The 17,560-nt window shown below is 41.6% G+C and overlaps 1 protein-coding gene across 5 annotated transcripts in view; it reads left to right on the top strand.

The window, feature by feature from the left end:
* Positions 1–17,560, top strand: part of nav3 (neuron navigator 3) — a 126,987-nt gene that overhangs the window by 50,037 nt on the left and 59,390 nt on the right. For all 5 annotated transcript variants that reach the window (XM_058077401.1, XM_058077403.1, XM_058077404.1 and 2 more), the window contains exons 4-7: positions 5,559–5,631; positions 8,764–8,938; positions 13,649–13,717; positions 16,945–17,087. In XM_058077401.1, the coding sequence (XP_057933384.1) occupies positions 5,559–5,631; positions 8,764–8,938; positions 13,649–13,717; positions 16,945–17,087 (460 nt within the window). The remainder of the gene's footprint in view (positions 1–5,558; positions 5,632–8,763; positions 8,939–13,648; positions 13,718–16,944; positions 17,088–17,560) is intronic.

The following is a 17,560-nucleotide window of genomic DNA, read 5'->3' on the forward strand; positions in this document are numbered from 1 at the left end:
AACCCTGTAAGAGCATGTGCTCGAGGAAAGAGACAGGGAGGCAGGCCCCCACTGGCCTGTGTGAGCTTAGAAGCCATCAAGCCATACTTAATGTCCTCAGCTCATTTATTCTGCAACTAATGTTCTCTGTGTGTGTCTGTATTAATAAAACACCTCCTCATCTTCTTTCAAAGGTTTTTATAGCATACATACCATTCAAGACAGTAGCTGGCATGAAAGCTGAGATTAGATTTTAAGATGATGCTCAATAAAACCAAACCAAAGCCCCTTTTTTTTATTATTTCATCACCGGTTGGCTGATAATCACAATGCATTTTTATTTCTCGCTTGATTCTCTCATGGCTCAATGGCTACAAGTTGATACTGGAGATATGTGTTTTTAACTTTGTGAAACAGCAGGTGTTACAGAGGCATGCAGTAGCTCTGAAAATAACAGGTGTCACTCACGTTTAACAGCAGACGAAATAAAAGACGACTTATACATGTTCACACTGACCCTCGGGAGGTGGAATCAATTACACATTTGCAGTACAGTGCATGTAATGTCATAGCCTGTAAGTGCCATCCATTTTGTTAAAACACTTCTTGGAAGTGGTCTGACAAAATTGCTAATGTGATCTCTTAAGGGTCTTGTCTATTTTTCATGGTAAACCCGTGGAGCCTTGTGACCTTGGAAGTGGAATGAAGTCGACATTCACTATTAGGCTGCAAGGCCCTTGTGCTAAGTGGTTGTGATGCTTTTGCACTCATCATGCAACGGACCGATGCTTCTTTTACCCCTTTTCTACCTTGGCTGAGTGGTTCAGAGTGCTGTATTTTACAAACTGTAAGTTGCACTGTTTTTCATAGTTTGGCTGGTTTTGTAACTTAGTCAGGTGTAAGAGCGTACTCTAGACTTGTGACAGCTACAGGTATATGCTGCTCCTGTATCCACACCTCAAAAAATTTGCTAAAACAAACAAAACACTGACAGAGTTGTTTAGAAGCCACACAAGTGATGCAGAATGAGATCGGGAGCTTGGTGAACTTGCTTGTTCGGCCTGCTATAATTTAGTCTATTTCCATTTTTTTGAGTCAAAAAACTTTTTTCCTTAACTGCTGCTGGATGGAATGGAATTTGCCTTTATTTTCACTTATACGTACAGAGAAACAAGCAAAATTGTGCAGTCACCTGTCTCTACATATACAATACATTTGGGTCAATACAGTAGTATTGTTTGGTCTCTGCACTTCTCATTGTTCTACGTGAGGTCATTGATGTTGCAGTTACTCTACAAACTTTACAAGGGAGTCTGATAAAACAACAACATGTGATTATATCACTGATCCATTTGATACCACATCAGTCAAAAGGTTTAAAAGAGATTAACAGATGTTGAATAGACTGCTGCACTCATGTGGACACACAGGAAAGTCTGTGTTGCAGATGCAGATCTCCAAATGTTAACCTATGAGACAATATTTGGAGAGAAGCTAATGCATACTGCATGATAGAGGTATCTACATGCCTTGAAAACCTGAAATAATTGAAGTACATGTCCACAGCTTGTCCTTCCAACTTCTTCCGCTTATCTGAGTTCAGGAGCATGGAAGGCCAGAATTCCCTTCGTCCAGCTCAGTAGTCCACAGTCTCTCGAAACACCTCAGGAGGCATCCTGACCAGGTGCCCAAACCACCTCAGCTGACTTTAGTCTGGTATTCTCCTGAATGACAGTACTTCTCACCCTATCTATGGGGGAGAGCCCAGCCACCCTACAGAGAAAGCTCGTTTCGGACACACTTTCTGCAACTACCCGCCATCTTGTCCCATCGGTCACTACCTAAAGCTCACGACCATAGGTGAGGTTTGGAATGTAGATCAACCAGTGAATTGAGGGTTTTGCCATTCAGCTCAGCTCCCTCTTCACACAAAGGAACCGATGTCCGCATCACAGCAGATCTGAACTGATCCACCTCTCCATCACGCATTCCATCTTTCCCTCACTCATGAACAAGACCTGGAGGTACTTAATCTCCTCCGCTCGGGGCAGGCTCTCATCCTTGACCCTTAAATGGCACTCGGCCCTTTTCCGGCCAACAGCCTGTATAACTTATCGGCTTTACAAGACAAGATTCAAGAGTCAAAAGAGTCCTGATCTGAAGAAAAGAATTAGAAATAATATATATGTATTTTTTTTTTACGGAATCAAAATAATCCATCAGGTAAGAACTCGGCAAACATCAGTGAGATGAGGCTTGCAAATGTTCTCTTATTTGAAATCAGCACAAGGTCCCTGATTAACAAAGCATATTGCAGCTATGAAACGCAGCCTCAGTAATGTCACTTTAGCGAGAATGATGAGCCTCGCTAATTGGCTTTCAAGTGCCAAGAAGCATTAGTAGCAACAAAAGGCATGCATTCATCCTGTCAACATCCTGAATGGAAATCGGCTAACTTTGGTACCATGATGCAATAATTATTTGTTCCAGCTGATTTCGGTTGGGCGGCAGTCTCGCCATAGTCATTCACTGACTAAGGAGTTTTAAGAAACTGTTTTCCAGTGGGTACAGCATTTAATAAGATATGCCCCTGAGTCGTAAACTGCTTACACGTGGTTTTTCCAGTCCTTTTAGGAGATTGTATTCTGTCCCATAAGATGTTCTGGCTTATTTTTATTTGACAGCTTCATCTTAGGGCTAACCCTATCCGATTCTACTCATTGTCAGTCACTATTCCTTTCAAGAATCCCAGCATGATTTAGCAGATATTGGCCTTTTATAAGCATCTTTAGCTGCATCGGTCCCATATTGTGCAAAATATGCAATCCTGTTTATGGGCACCAAATGTGAGAAAAAGCTACCATCTCCCTCGCTTCTTGGCTCCACTTCTGGTTGCTTTTGAAGGTTTCGAGAGGTCAAAAATCGTTCCTTCCTTGTGGATGATGCCGCCTCTAGCTGGATGTTCCTGCCCCGTTTCTGCTCCCACCACTTCAGACTTAGTTTGTGTTTGGACTACAGATCAATTGTTGAAATGTAGTATAAAGCAGGGCTATCAAAGCCTAAGCAGATGCTCAAACTCCAATGACTCTCCATTTCTTCCAGGGCCTAACATCTCACTCGCTTTCATATCTCAGTACCTTTTGGTTTCGTTGATCAGAGGTTTGGTCTTTCGCAAGCAAAGGACCTGCCTCCTTCCTTTATAATATGAAAGTACCTCTTACAAGGAACCACTATCCCAGAGAAACAGGTCACTTAAACGCAGATTGGAGTTTGTGTTTGACCTTCATGGAGCCAAGAGGGTGCAAATTTTGCACCTCTCCATCCCCATACCTTCCTCACCTGTATGCTCAATAATTCTCCTCTTTGCTTGCCCTTGCATTGACATCCAATGCCATCGCATGTTCTTACAATCCTAAGTGCATTCATTAAGTGTTCTGCACATTGCCTGCTTGCTCGTCAGCAATGGAGATGACAGCTTCCACCACACAATGTGGTTTCTAATCCAGCCAACATCGTGTCACCCAGTTTTTCTCCACTCAGCTCCTATGTGTGATACTTTGATTTGCGGTGTGGAAACCCGTTATCACGGAACATTAACAAGGCACCATCGAGTTTCCTTCCTACACTGCAGTTTGTGCCCCTTTTGTCACTCCTGAGAGAAAATATTGAGTACCTCCTGAAAATGCCTTTTACTTCTAACTTGATGCCAGCTTACATTGGAAAAAAAATACATGATATCAGTTACTTGAGAGGCTTTTACAAGCACCCACCAAATGAGTAGTTACACCTCGCCAGAGCCTTGTGGAACATTAATGCCACAGCCGTCATCCACACCTTCAATCATCATTAAGCTTTTTTACGTCATTTCAGTGTTTGGGCAGGCTAAAAGCTAAATGAAAGCCTCAGGATTTCTCGTTGGAGAGTGAGTGGCTTTCCCCGTGGAAGACTGCGCTATTTTCTGTTTATGAGTTTCACCCCTTTCTTGTTTTAATGAACGATTAAACACCCACTTGCAGCCTGCCGAACAGATGCAAAGTACACTCTGAGCCTCTTGCCACCATAAATATTTTAAACGACAATAAAAAAAAATGACCGCTAATACATTTTGGTGAGCTGTAGCGTGCATTTAGAAAGCTTCATGCACACATCTGAGCCAATGTGGCATGGTAAAACAAGCTAGCACACGAAGAACGCACATGTTTGCATATGTGTGCAACATGTGCGGAAGTTGTGTTTTGAAGTTGTGTCACGCAGATGCAGACATTATTTGGATGATAGAAAAGCCTGAGTAAGTCATCTGGGTGCTAGCATACCCATAAAAATAATATATTATTGTATTATTTTCTCATGACGCCGGTAATTTCATCTGCAGATCAAGTGCAGCAAACAGCTTTTGTTGCTTCTGTTAGGTTGCTTGGGTTGGGCGATACTGCAAATGTTGGCGTCGATCCGCTTTTACCTTGCAATGTTTCATGATCTGTGTATGATTTACACATTTATGATTTCCCCCTTTAATTTCTTGCTTATGACTATAATCACAATAAAACAGGACAAATATTTTAAGCTAACAAACAATGTAGGAGTTATTTGTCAACATGACACCACAATTTATATTCTACAATATTCTACAATAATAAGACAAAGTAGTACAATTATTCCTTTTTATTAGACACAATTGTTAGAGGGAAAAAAAACAATTTGGCTCTCATTCAAGTCCTTTGTCTGTTTGCCCTCAACGATCTAATTTTTTTAACAATATCAACAATATAACAATGGGAACATTACAAAAAAACAGATATACAACCTAAGTGGATTTTAATTTGGCGTTAAAGAGCCCAAATGGCTCTTTTAATGCTCAAGGTTGCTGACGCTGCAGAATTCACTTTACTAGACTGATGTTCTGTTCAATAACACAAATGGCTCATTCCCAAGCATACAGTATTCTGCATTCTTCTCATTTAGCATCTATTAAATAGAGTATGAAGGGCATGAATCAGCACGCTGGACATCTGACTGAAGCGCCCTCGCCTGCTCGTCCTTTGTGTGGCCTTGGCACACTGCACTGTCACCTCTGACCTTGTCATAAAGGACCTCCTGAGGGTTTCCGGCGGTTGAGCCGCACGCATGCTAATGAACCCGCCTGTTTGCTGCTGTCAAGGAATGTAAAAGTTTGTGAAAAAGAATGTAAAAGTCCCATAATGATGCAAATGAATGCTAGTAGGGCTTTGCAGACGACACAATTATATGTTAATGTTTCCTTGTGGGTGTGTGCATATACATTTTATTCACAAATAGATGCTTGTCGCCAGTTGCCAATGTATTCTTGCACCACGGCTTGTGTAGGCAGCAAGACACTGCGGTCAGTATGTCACACAGGCGGGCCGCAGGGTCATGTGGGGATCGGTCTATTAACCACACAATGATGTGCTTTATGGCTAATATCGCTGGGCATCGCCGTTCCCCCCCTAAAGCCCTCGACCCCCAAGACATTTCAGCTCATTGAATGTTAAGTATTGTAACGGTCTTGGTGCAGCTGAATTTTGAGCTGATTGCCCTGTGTGTGTTTTTTTTTCATACAGATTGAGAATGTGGATGCATGCCTCAGTTTCCTGGACGCCAGAGGAGTGAATGTACAAGGGCTCTCAGCAGAAGGTAAGACCTGGATCAATGATGCAGTCGGATGCACGGTGGAACTCTGTACACTACCATTTTTATTCATAGATGTAGAAAATGTGTTTGGGTTAATCACAGCATCAAAAATGTTCCATGGCGGTGTGATTTCAAATGATTTTGAAGGTCTTTCCATACTATTCTATACCATGGGTTTATCATTCACGTTTTGTTATGTTTATTGCATTTAGTTTTGCACAGTTGTCCAACTCTTGTTTCTTCTTAGTCATTCATTGCCAGCATTTTACAGGGAAAATTCCCACATGATCCTAAACTCCCAACCCTCTGAGACAAGCAGCCTGTCTCTCTCTAGATCTGCCATACAGGAATTGTGTAATGTCATGAAATATATGTCTTCAGCTGCTGTCGTGCCCACGTGCACTGTTGCTGGTGTTCCATGAAAGACCCAAGCACGTCCTTGACCTCCCCTGTAGCAGAAATAGTACGAGAGTTTGACACACTGACTGGTTCTAAATCCAGTTCAGCCTACCTCCGATAGCAGGAGCTTACTAAAAACAGCAAAGTGAGTCACTGCAGGCCTGGAATTTCAAAGATGGACTGTAAATAAATGGGCTATTGGGTTACCTAACTACAACGGCTTCTATTATTTGCTTGGTTCTGCACATCTCACATTTGCTTTAGCATTTAATCTGCATGTCTTTATTATTATTGTACATTGTAATTTAGTAAAAAAAAACATGACATATAATGACAATGCAGGTGCAGTTTATTTTCCTGAGAGACGATAAGCAGCCTATTTATTCTGACAAGTAATGCAAAATTATAGACAAAAATGAGTGAGCATTGTTTGCAAGTGAATGAACGCACCAGCAAATACAAATAGACGGTGTAGACATTGAAAGGGTGAAGGAAAATACATTTCTGGGGATCACAATAGATGAAAATATGAGCTGGAAACCTCATATTACAAATATACAACATAAGGTGGCCAGAAATATTTCAATATTGAATGAAGCAAAATTTGTTCTCATTCAGAAATCACTCCACATTCTTTATTGCTCTCTGGTTCTACCATATCTTACTTATTGTGTGAAAATATGGGCTAATAACTATAAAAGCAATCTTCACTTGCTAAATGTACTGCAAAAAAGGGTAGTAAGGATAATTCATAATGCCGCCTACAGAGAACATACTAACTCCTTATTTCTAAAATCACAAATACTTCAACTTGCTGATATAGTTCATCTTCAAACAGCTAAAATAATGCATAAGGCTAAAAATAACCAATTACCTAAAAATGTCATCCAGAAATATGATCACAGGGAAGAACTACATTTGAAACACTTCTATGCTAGGACTACGTTAAAAAGCCATAGCATTTCAGTATGTGGAATCAAACTATGGAATGGATTGAGTAAGACCCTCAAACAATGCACAATGATGAGCCAATTCAAGAAACGATACAAGGATGAAGAGTCTTGAACCAGTCATGATGTGCTATACATATCACTATATTGACACTTACTATGGTACCCATTATGTCATCGGATGGTCATATCACCTCGTACTTGGGTACGTGACAAAAAAAACAAACTTCAACTATATTAGGAAAGCAGGAAGTGAACAAATGAACAAGTGAACAATGTGTTGAACAAACAGTTCCTGATTGTAGTGTGTACCAGATGGAGGGGTAGGATTTAATAAGCTTTGCTTCTTCCTACTCCTTTTGGACATGTGGAACTGTGAACTGATTATGTGATGCATTCAATTGTAATCTGATGCATGTTCAAATGAAATAAAACCATTACCATTACCAATGGTAGGTTGTGTGATTGGTGTCACCAATACAGATACAGATATAGACAACACAGATGAGTAAAATAAGCCTACACTTTAAATGCATGCATCAGGGGTGTCCAAAGTGCTGCCCGGAGCCATTTTTGGTCTGCAGCTCATTTTTTACTGACCTTTATAGTCCAAAACCTGACTTGATCAACTAAGAACTAACGCTGACCTACACTGGATTTGTTTTGGCATCTTTAATGCACAAAATGTATGAAAGTGGCCGCCCATATGCAGCCATCCACAGAGACCTTAGAGTCTGTACATTTCAGGGTCCCTTTGATTTGACCTGCCTATACCAAAAACCAGCCACATATTTCTTTCTCCAACATTCAATGACCAGGAGAGTACACTATGTCTAGTTTATCTAGTAAAGTAGCAGGAACAAGGACACAAAAGGAAAGACATAAGTGCTATAAAAGAGACCTAGAAGCATGAGAGACCCTGGCCTGGCATGTATTGTCTGGGGATTGAAGCCATAAGCTTGATGAAGTAGGTAAAGGTAGAATTTATGATGCTGGAGCAGTATTTGTCTTCCACATTGTATTACCCGGCTGTACTTGAATCTATGCCGCAAAGTCTTTTGTAACCCACCAAATAACCTCTCCAAATCATGAGAAGCAGAAAGACTGAATGGAAGCACGTCAACCACTTTAAAGGCCCCTCAGAAGCACATTTTCATTGAACGCGGGCCAAGCCGAAACACTTTTTCTTCATTGCACCAAGGCAGCCTCCGACTTGTGCTTAATGAAAAAGCTGTGTGCTGCTGACAATCTCCTGTCAAGGCAGTCCTTTCCAGTGTCAACAAGTTTCTGCCTATCACTTGGTATCATTAGACAGACTTGTCTTTAGTTTAAGTGGATGCTTGCTTTTTCTGCAGAAAAGTCAATTCATGAGGGTAAAAAGTCTCCTTCTCGAAAATTCATGATGTTTCCTCAGGACGTTCTGGTGCAGGTAGCTTCTGGCCTCGATTTCTTGGTGTCTGCGTATGATTAGTTCTTCTTCATACAAAAGCAGAAATGTAAATATAGTTCCTCGTCGTATATTATTTACATGCAGAGTTTCAGTAGTAAATAAACTGGATAGGTCACACATCTGTTTTGGTTGAACGCCTCTGCTTAAGTAACAGATAATATACTGATACTCATAAGATACTAGCTGACTATGACGTGGAAAAACTGATTTACTTGGACACATACAGTCGAAGTCAACTGTTACTGTTCGACAGAAGAAAACCTGTTTTCATATTGTGCCACAAACCTTCAGACTGTGGGGACTTATGGCTTTTCTTTTTGGTGTTTGCTTCTCCAGAGATCAGGAATGGCAACCTAAAGAGCATACTTGGTCTCTTTTTCATCCTGTCCCGCTACAAGCAGCAGCAGCAGCAACAGCAGCAGTACTACCAGTCGCTGGTGGAGCTCAGCCAGCAGACCAGCAGCACGGCAACATCTGCCAGCAGCCTCAAGTCGCAAGAGATGCAGTCCAGGTACAGTTTAATAGCTTGTGTGGCTTGAGCTTGTTTGCATCGTCTATTCATTATTTTAAGTCCTTCCTGATGCATAACCATGGAAACGGAGAGATTTGGCGATTGGGTTGAGGTTTGGAGACGTACTTGGCCAATCCATCACCTTCATCTTCCTCAGCTTTGACATCTGGGATATGTGTTTGGGCTCCTTAATATTCATTCATTTTCTACCGCTTATCCTCACGAGGGTCACGGCATGCTGGAGCCTATCCCAGCTGTCTTCGGGCGAGAGGCAGGGTACACCCTGGACCGGTCGCCAGCCAATCACAGGGCACATATAGACAAACAACCATTCACACTCACATTCATACCTATGGACAATTTGGAGTCGCTAATTAACCTAGCATGTTTTTGGAATGTGGGAGGAAACCGGAGTACCCGGAGAAAACCCACGCATGCACGGGGATGGCCGAGGGTGGAATCGAACTCGGGTTTCCTAGCTGTGAGGCCTGTGCGGTAACAGCTCGATCGCCGTACTGCCACTGGTTTAAGTTGACATAAAAAAACAAGTAATTCCAATTTAAAACAGAGGAATCTGCAAATGCTGAAACATGAAAAGGTGGGGATCTACAGAACATCAATTTCCTGAAAATAGTCAGCCTTTAGCTACACTTGAGTCGAATCACTCTGAGATTTGATGTAATATCAACAGCGTCCATGTTGAGCAGCTAAGCAGTTAAAAGCCACCAAAGCAAAGCAAGCTGTTAGCCTAGTGATGTAAATAGACGCAGCATCTATCTAAAGTCCTGACATGCCATGCATGAGCAGCATTCTCTGACATGCCATACATGAGCAGCATTCCCTGGCATTAGATCAAGTTACTCCACTGCCTTCCTGCTTGGCTCTGTGCATAGTGAACCCATGCCATGAAATCTTTGCGATGAGACAGTGACAGTAACAGTGACTAGCTACTGTGCAGGGCTTTTAGCATGACTCCATTTAGCCAATTTAACAGCATGATGCTGGTTCAGTGTTGTGTCCTGTGTTTTACATGGAATATGTGGGGAGGAGGTTACTAGGGCGCAGCTGCCTGACATTCCCAACCTCCCTATTCCACCCTTAGAACAGGTGGAGAATGATCTATGCATATAATGAGGTTTGGGTAAAAGAAAGAGTGAGGCTTCTGTGTGAATTACAAAGACTATACAACATCATGAGGATGATGTAATCATAAAAGCTGAGCGGTAGAGAGCGTGAATCAGCCAGATAATCACAAAGGTGTGAGCCCAACATTAGATGGAGATTGGTCGGTACCCCAAACACCAATTCTTGGTGACTTTTAGCATTTTTATCATAAACATCATTTATAGTTTTTGGTCAGGGGTTTATTTAGGGATATACGTATGTCACACTGTGCACATAATTCCCATGATAGTTATTGTCGTGCCATTCTACAAATAACCTCTTCAGGGTTTTGATTGGCTAAATGGCCCTAATATGGCCTTATGGTTAGCGCTTAAAGGGCCACCTGTTGCTTTGGCCTGCACGCCAAATGTATTTTGTTGTCCAAAATGTGCTTTTTTGGAATGGAATTTATTTGATGAATACATACTGTATATACAGTAGATGATGGTTTTCATTTGAGGTATCAGACTTGGCTTCTTCTTCCTCGGAAATTGTAAAAAATGGATTCAATTTAATCAGCAAATCTTCTAATTATTTTCTTTTTTCAATGATGAATCCCTTTGAGCCGCTGCGAGCCGTGGATAATTAGCGTTTCTAAATAGCTGCAAAAAGATATATGAGGAAAATGAGAAATGTTAAAGGCTTTTCAGTGATCAAATTATCTGTCTGGCATATTTACACACACTTGCTCTCACATGTTAGGCATCCTGCAAATCTACAGTTGGACTGGGGCTGCTTTCTATAGACAGCACCTGCTGGCCTCACTGGTGTCTCTGGGGCAAGGGATGGGATGTGTGGGGTTATATGTGTACGTCCAAAGGGAGACTCCACCCTTTTGGATGTGGTGCGACGTCTCAGGGCTGGCAGAGTGTTTGTGCACTCTACAAGGCGAAAGGGCGCCCATGCGGGCTCCGTTTAGGAAAAACAAAACCCTCCCTCTTAAACTCGACATGTCCAAGGGTGCACAAGTCGAGCCCTTGGTCTGGCGTTCGTCTCGCCTGCCCACTGCTGTGTCTCGTGAAAGGAAGAGTCGCTCGCCCTACGGGAGAGCCAACACTCAGGCCAAGCTTGACTCATCGCCGAGGTACAGTTGCAATGTGTGTTGGTTGGGTCCGAGTAGCCATCTATTGTATATTAATCCAGAGACCACATAAGGATGATTAGGGCGACGATTAGGTTTAGTTAGAAATCTATATATTAAATATCTAAATATTTGCAATACAGTTGTTGGAAAATATCACCGTAATAGATTGTCATTGTATAGAATCAGCACTGGAGCATATCTGGTGGACCTATTCTGGATCCTAAAGTCAATTCATGGCTCAGTTTAGTCTAAAAACATCCCTTTGAGTCTTAGTCTACAGTGTCTAGCATGTGCTCTAAATGTCCCATTGGTCCATTTGACCCTGTGTTGCCTTCAAAGAATTTAAATGCTGGTTGGATAAAAGCTGCTGGAGATTGTGGTCATCCGTGCAGAATTCCTGTATGAGTTGGTTGACATCTTGGAAACATCCCTGCCAAAAATCTCCAATTGGAGCTAAGGAGATGAGACTATATGACCCAGATTTTTTTTTTTTTTTGCTTGATTCTTGTTGTATAGCCGCTGATGACTATAATGAGATACCTCCCTCATTTCCAGTCGACTCTGGAACTCATTTGCAATGTCACTACATCCTTAAAACTTGCAAGGTCAATGAGAAACGGTGCATAGTGGCTCGGCGCTTATCACAAGGGCATTTAAATTGGGGCTTAATTGTTCTACCTCCAGAGTATGCATGGATATGCCTGTATATGATTGTGAGAAATGGTCATTAGGTATGCATTGAATTTAAATTTAGTACACACACACACTCTTAGACACTTGATACGCCATTTTGTGTCACAAAAAGGGTATTACTTAGGTACTGGTAAACGATTATGCACTTTTGGTTGTATCCCAGTACATTTAATTCACTCAATGCAGACAACACAGAAGTTGTTCCTAGTCGCCAGAGCAACAGTACATCTTAATGTGACTGTATTCCTCCTTTCTGTGGCTCTGGACATTGTATTTGACATTTTTACAGTTGGATTCATACATTACTGCTTTTGAGGCCCCTTCAGGCATAACCACTGTTGCTGTTGCTTCATTTGAGTTATGATTCAAAATCTTTTATTACAGAAAAAAAAATCACATTATGTAGTTCTAGAACAGAGGGGGGCAAACGTTTTGACTCGGGGGCCGCATTGATTTAACAAAATTGACAAGGGGTCCAGACTATATATTTTACACGTAACAGTCCACCTGGTATTATTAAACATCTTTAAAAGTGTCATGCAATCTGCTATTATTATTTATTATTTTATATTTATATTAAAATATTTTATTATTATTTATTATACATTTATTATTTGCTTGTGTCCCTTTTTTAGGAGCACTTTGTAAACAACAGACCACATCAAAAAACGAAATTAATAAAACAATCAAAAGGTTGGCTCAAGCCATGATGCCAGGTTGTATGTTGAGTTTAAATTAAATACTTTGGAAAGAATGGGCGGGCCGTATTCAAACACTTGGCGGGCCATATGTGGCCCCCGGGCCGTAGTTTGCTCACCCTTGTTCTAGAATACAAGTGCCATTGTGTCAAGCGATGGATTTGATTTCACTTTTTAATCTTTTCTATAAGGATATTGAAAATAACACATTTTAGAGATGTAATTACAAAACTGTGAAACCGTCAAAGGATGATATTTTTGCCCGGAGTTATACCATCAGAATCTCATACCAGCCCATGCCAACATCTAAGTATCTGAAGATTTTACTTAATTTATTTACAGTCTACTTACAGTTTACTTAACTTATTTACAGTCATGGCAATTTGAATGAGCCAACATCAGATTGTGGGAAAGAAAGAATGAGAAAAGCAGTTAAATGCTTTACCCGTCATAGAGTAAACACAGGACATTACACAGAGTGCATTTAGTCACTGGAGTAAACAAGCGTCCTGGCACCTGGCTGTCAGCTTTGACCTCACTTCCACATTTTTACGTAGGATGATGAAAGCCACGCAGCATCTTGCTTCATAAAGCGTTCTGCATTAGCTTTACTACTTCCTGTCCAACGTGAGTGGCGGCCGGTGCTGGTTCCCATCGACGTGAATGACTCACTGTGTGTGTGTTGAGTCGTAAACTGTGACAGCAGCCGTGGGTATTTCCTTCACCTCTGCTTTTCTGTGTTTTGTGGGTGTTGTGTGTGGGGTTTTTTTCTCAAAAGCTACCGCCACAAAATTGGTTGTTAACGTTTCAGGAATGATGGTCAACAAGCATGTTATTGACATAATTACACACATGTGACAATAACGTGTGCGTCACAAATCAAAAGAGTTGTCCACCTGACATGTCATATGAAACACTTCCTCTTCCTCCTCCCTGATCTGTTTTTCCCTTCATTGTCAGCCTGAATGTTGCCTCTATCTCAGATTATTGCATTAAGAATCGGATTAAGAAACTGGGCACATTCCTCGTTTAACGCTGTTAACACTCCACACTCTGCTTGTTTCTCCTCAGTCTCACGGCGCGATATGCAAGTCCTCCAGGCCATACTGGAATAGGATCGCCACAGAAGAAAAACACAAGGTAAATCTTGCAAATTGCTATTACTCTCAATTTTAAAACTCTTAGTGTGCTTTGTTGGGATCCTACTGAGGTCTAGGAGTTTGATGCTTTCATTATTTATTCTATCCATACTAACATACAGTTAACCCTGGTCAAGTTGTTAACGTCGTAATGTAGTCAATGGTGGAAAAACATGTCAAAGTTCAAATTTTGATCAGAATGCTGTGGATTATGCTACAGCTTACCAGGATCCTTTACATTGATCCTCAAATGTCCCATCAAAATGTAAAAAAAAAAAAGCAATGAACATCGCAAATATTTTTTCGATATGTCTGATCATATGTTACAGTCACTCTTTGAAATTTTAAACAATTTCAACCGGGGTATAAACACTTTTGGTGTTTAAATGTACTATTATTACTGCTACCACTACTCCTACTATACTTTTCGGCAACCAGCTTGGCTTATCTCCTCTGTATAATGTTGTCGTTTACTCTGTTAGCTCCTTTTAAATGTGCCTGTTAATATTCATAGAAAATATATATATAAAAATACAAATTTCAAATTAGCATTTTCTCCCTTCTCCGGTTTCCTCCCACATTCCAAAAACATGCTAGGTTAATTGGTGACTCCAAATTGTCCATAGGTATGAATGTGAGTGTGAATGGTTGTTTGTCTATATGTGCCCTGTGATTGGCTGGCGACCCGAAGACAGCTGGGATAGGCTCCAGCATACCCCCCTGTGACCCTTGTGAGGATAAGTGGCATAAAAGATGGATGGATGGTTTAGTTAACAGTAACATTCAGGAGAAACTTCCCTGTCTTTTAAACCATTTTTGGGGGAATTGCCACTTGGTCACAATTGCACTACATTTTAACACGGCGCCACCTGTTGCTTTGGGATGCATCCTGCACGCTACAAATGCATTTTCATGTGGACTTAGGACAGCGGAAGACTGGAAGACTGTATAATTGGCAGATGAGTATTTGTATAGGACTGTGCAAAAGTCTGCTGGACACTTGCTTTGTTGTTTTAATAGGCTTAAGTTGTGGTAATAATTACAAGATCGAACCTCCAAACTGGGGCACTAACCTCCACATGGAAAAAAAAACACACAATACAGATCTCTGTGATGTTTGTTTCTATGCATGTTATTCCAATCAACTAATAGCTAAATAACGAGCCAAATGTTGACCTGGGACTTTTGCACAGCGCTGTAAAGCTAAGAGACAATAGGAGGCACCATGCTGATGAATATTTCCTCTCTGGCCGCTGCGAGACAGCAACAATGCTGCAGCCAACGGCAGCTTGTTGGGTGGTAATCTAGCCACTCAGCATGGACAACTAGCCTCAGCACTGCTGCCTTGCAGAGATAGCACTCTTATTTGCTTGCATACAGGAAAACAAGAGTCACACAAACCAAAACCCTGCGGTAGTGAGCGCTGATTCTCCATTTACAAGTATGATTACCACATGAAATGTTTCCCATGAGGAAAGTGGAAGCTTTTATTGCTGGGAAGGGGACACCAAGCAGGTGCAATGGCCAATCGAAATACTTTTCCCTGTTGAGGCATGTGACTTTTCCGAAACATGTGACTGTTTCTTCCATGAGACTACCCTGAAACACAAAACCGCTGTCCACAATTTGCATTGTGTTACTCTCCCCAAGCCACATTTTGCTGATGCATAAATCAAACATGAATTTTGAGAGATGAAAGCATCCCATGATAAAAGGAACTACCTCTGATTTCCATCTAAATTGCCTCAATCTCTCGCTCATTTTCCCGCTGTTTATCTCTCATTTTCCCTTGTCTGCATCACTTTCTTTTCTCATCTACCCTTGCCTTTGTTTTCCCTCTTCTAGTTAGCTTTTTATTTCATTATGCCTTATCCCCATTAGCATACCCCTTTCCTTTGTTATTGCTGTAGTGTTGGATCAAGTTTTTTCTAAAATGGGTGTCTATGGGGGCCACTTTGATATTATTTACTTTTCTGTGTGTTTTTTAATGAACCCTTTGGAGTCCACGCTAGTTTTCTTACATACAGGTTTTTACCTCTATAGCTCACCTTGAAGCTGCTGTATGTCACCAGAAAAAATAAGTTGTCCATATGAAATAAATTGCATACAAATTGGTCTAAATTGTCATTCGGCTCAAATACAATGTCGAGTCACTCACGGCTGTTGGTATTCACGTCCATGTCCGTAGTGCATACCCATACTCACACAAAAGCAGTCTCACAGAAGCAAGCAACAATGTTGAGTCATTATCTGTTGTTACAGGCTATGCAATCAATTATAACTAGCTTTAGCAGCTAAACTTTGTCAAATCGCCATCACTGGCTGACAACAAACTAATGTGTGTATTTGTGTGTGTTATGTGAGGGCAGGATGCAATTCTTGCATTACGTTCGAAAGGTAGCACCCTGTAGGTAACCGCTTATCCGTGACATACAGCAGCTTTAAAAACTGTTCGTCTCGGCTCCGTTGGTTTGCTTTTTTTCAGTCCAATCTCACATGTGTGACTGTGCAGTTATTTTTTCATTTTGACATGTTTGTTACACACTAGACTCTTGAGTGTTATCCATTCTTAAAGCACCACAGCAGTGGTGGAGGTGGTTCACACCTATAAATACCTGGGAGTGCATCTGGATGATGGACTAGACTGGACAGCCAACATGGTTGCTCTGTGCGGGAAAGGGCAGAGCCGTATGCACTTCCTCTGAAGACTGGCGTCCTTCAACTTATGCAATCAGCTGCTACAGCTCTTCTAGCAGACTGTGGTAGCTGGTGCCCTTCCTGTATGCAGTTGTGTGCGGGGGGAGCAAGAAGGACGTCACACACCTGGACAAGGGCACTGGCACTGAGCTGGACAGCCTGACAACTGAGGCAGGACACTGTGGGTGCTCCTTTTCCATCACAGACAACCAGCATCATCCAACATATACGCATGATCCAACGCATAACATCATCTCCAGACAGAAAAGCAGTTTCAGTGGCAGATTACTATCACTGTCATGCTCCACTGAAAGACTGAGCAGATTGATCCTTTTCCATGCCATGCGGCTTTTCAACACAACACATTAATTCTTATTCTATTTTCTTATTTCTGTTATATCTCCTATTTTGCCTTGTTTGTTCATTTTTAAGTGATGAAGTTTATTACTTTTTGCATTTTTGCAGAGCTGCTGGAACTGTGAACTTCTGAACCTACACTATGTTTCACCCAAAGCCCTTTTGTCCCTCCAGGTTACCAGGACCCTCCAGGGTACCTGCTGCAGGCAGCGGGGCCTCCCGGAGTCCGGGCTCATCCAATCTGAACCGCCGCAGCCAGAGCTTCAACAGCATCGACAAGAGCAAACCTCTCCAGTATGCCAGCGGCAACGACAGAGGTGAGCAGGATCTGCCTGGAGATGCAAAGTGGTCCATCCCAGGCAGCCACTTGATGGCACCACTTGCTCACACAAGCTGCATGCAGAGAAGCCCTGAAATCGTACCCCCTCCTTTTAATGGCTCTCTGCTGAATCATCCCCAAGCTCATTATTCTGTGTTAGACATAACAAATGCCATTAAGTGTCAGAGCCGACACATTTTCACAGAGATAATCGAAGAAGCTTGAGGATGAAGAATGATGATGCTTGGAATGGATCTTTAAACATATCCTTTGCTCTTAAATAGATTAATAACGACTCACTGGCACACATTGAGAGAATACCGTGGAAGCGCTTTCCAGGGTTGCAAACCTTTTTCATAATTAAAAACTCTCCAATGCCAACCTTTTGGCTATCAAATGATAGATGGCATTTTCTCAACATTTTGTGGTTGATTCAGTTCCACGGGAAAAGGAATAATGAAGTCAGTGCTG

The sequence above is a fragment of the Doryrhamphus excisus genome, chromosome 7 (assembly GCF_030265055.1).
Source record: "Doryrhamphus excisus isolate RoL2022-K1 chromosome 7, RoL_Dexc_1.0, whole genome shotgun sequence".
Classification (NCBI taxonomy): domain Eukaryota; kingdom Metazoa; phylum Chordata; class Actinopteri; order Syngnathiformes; family Syngnathidae; genus Doryrhamphus; species Doryrhamphus excisus.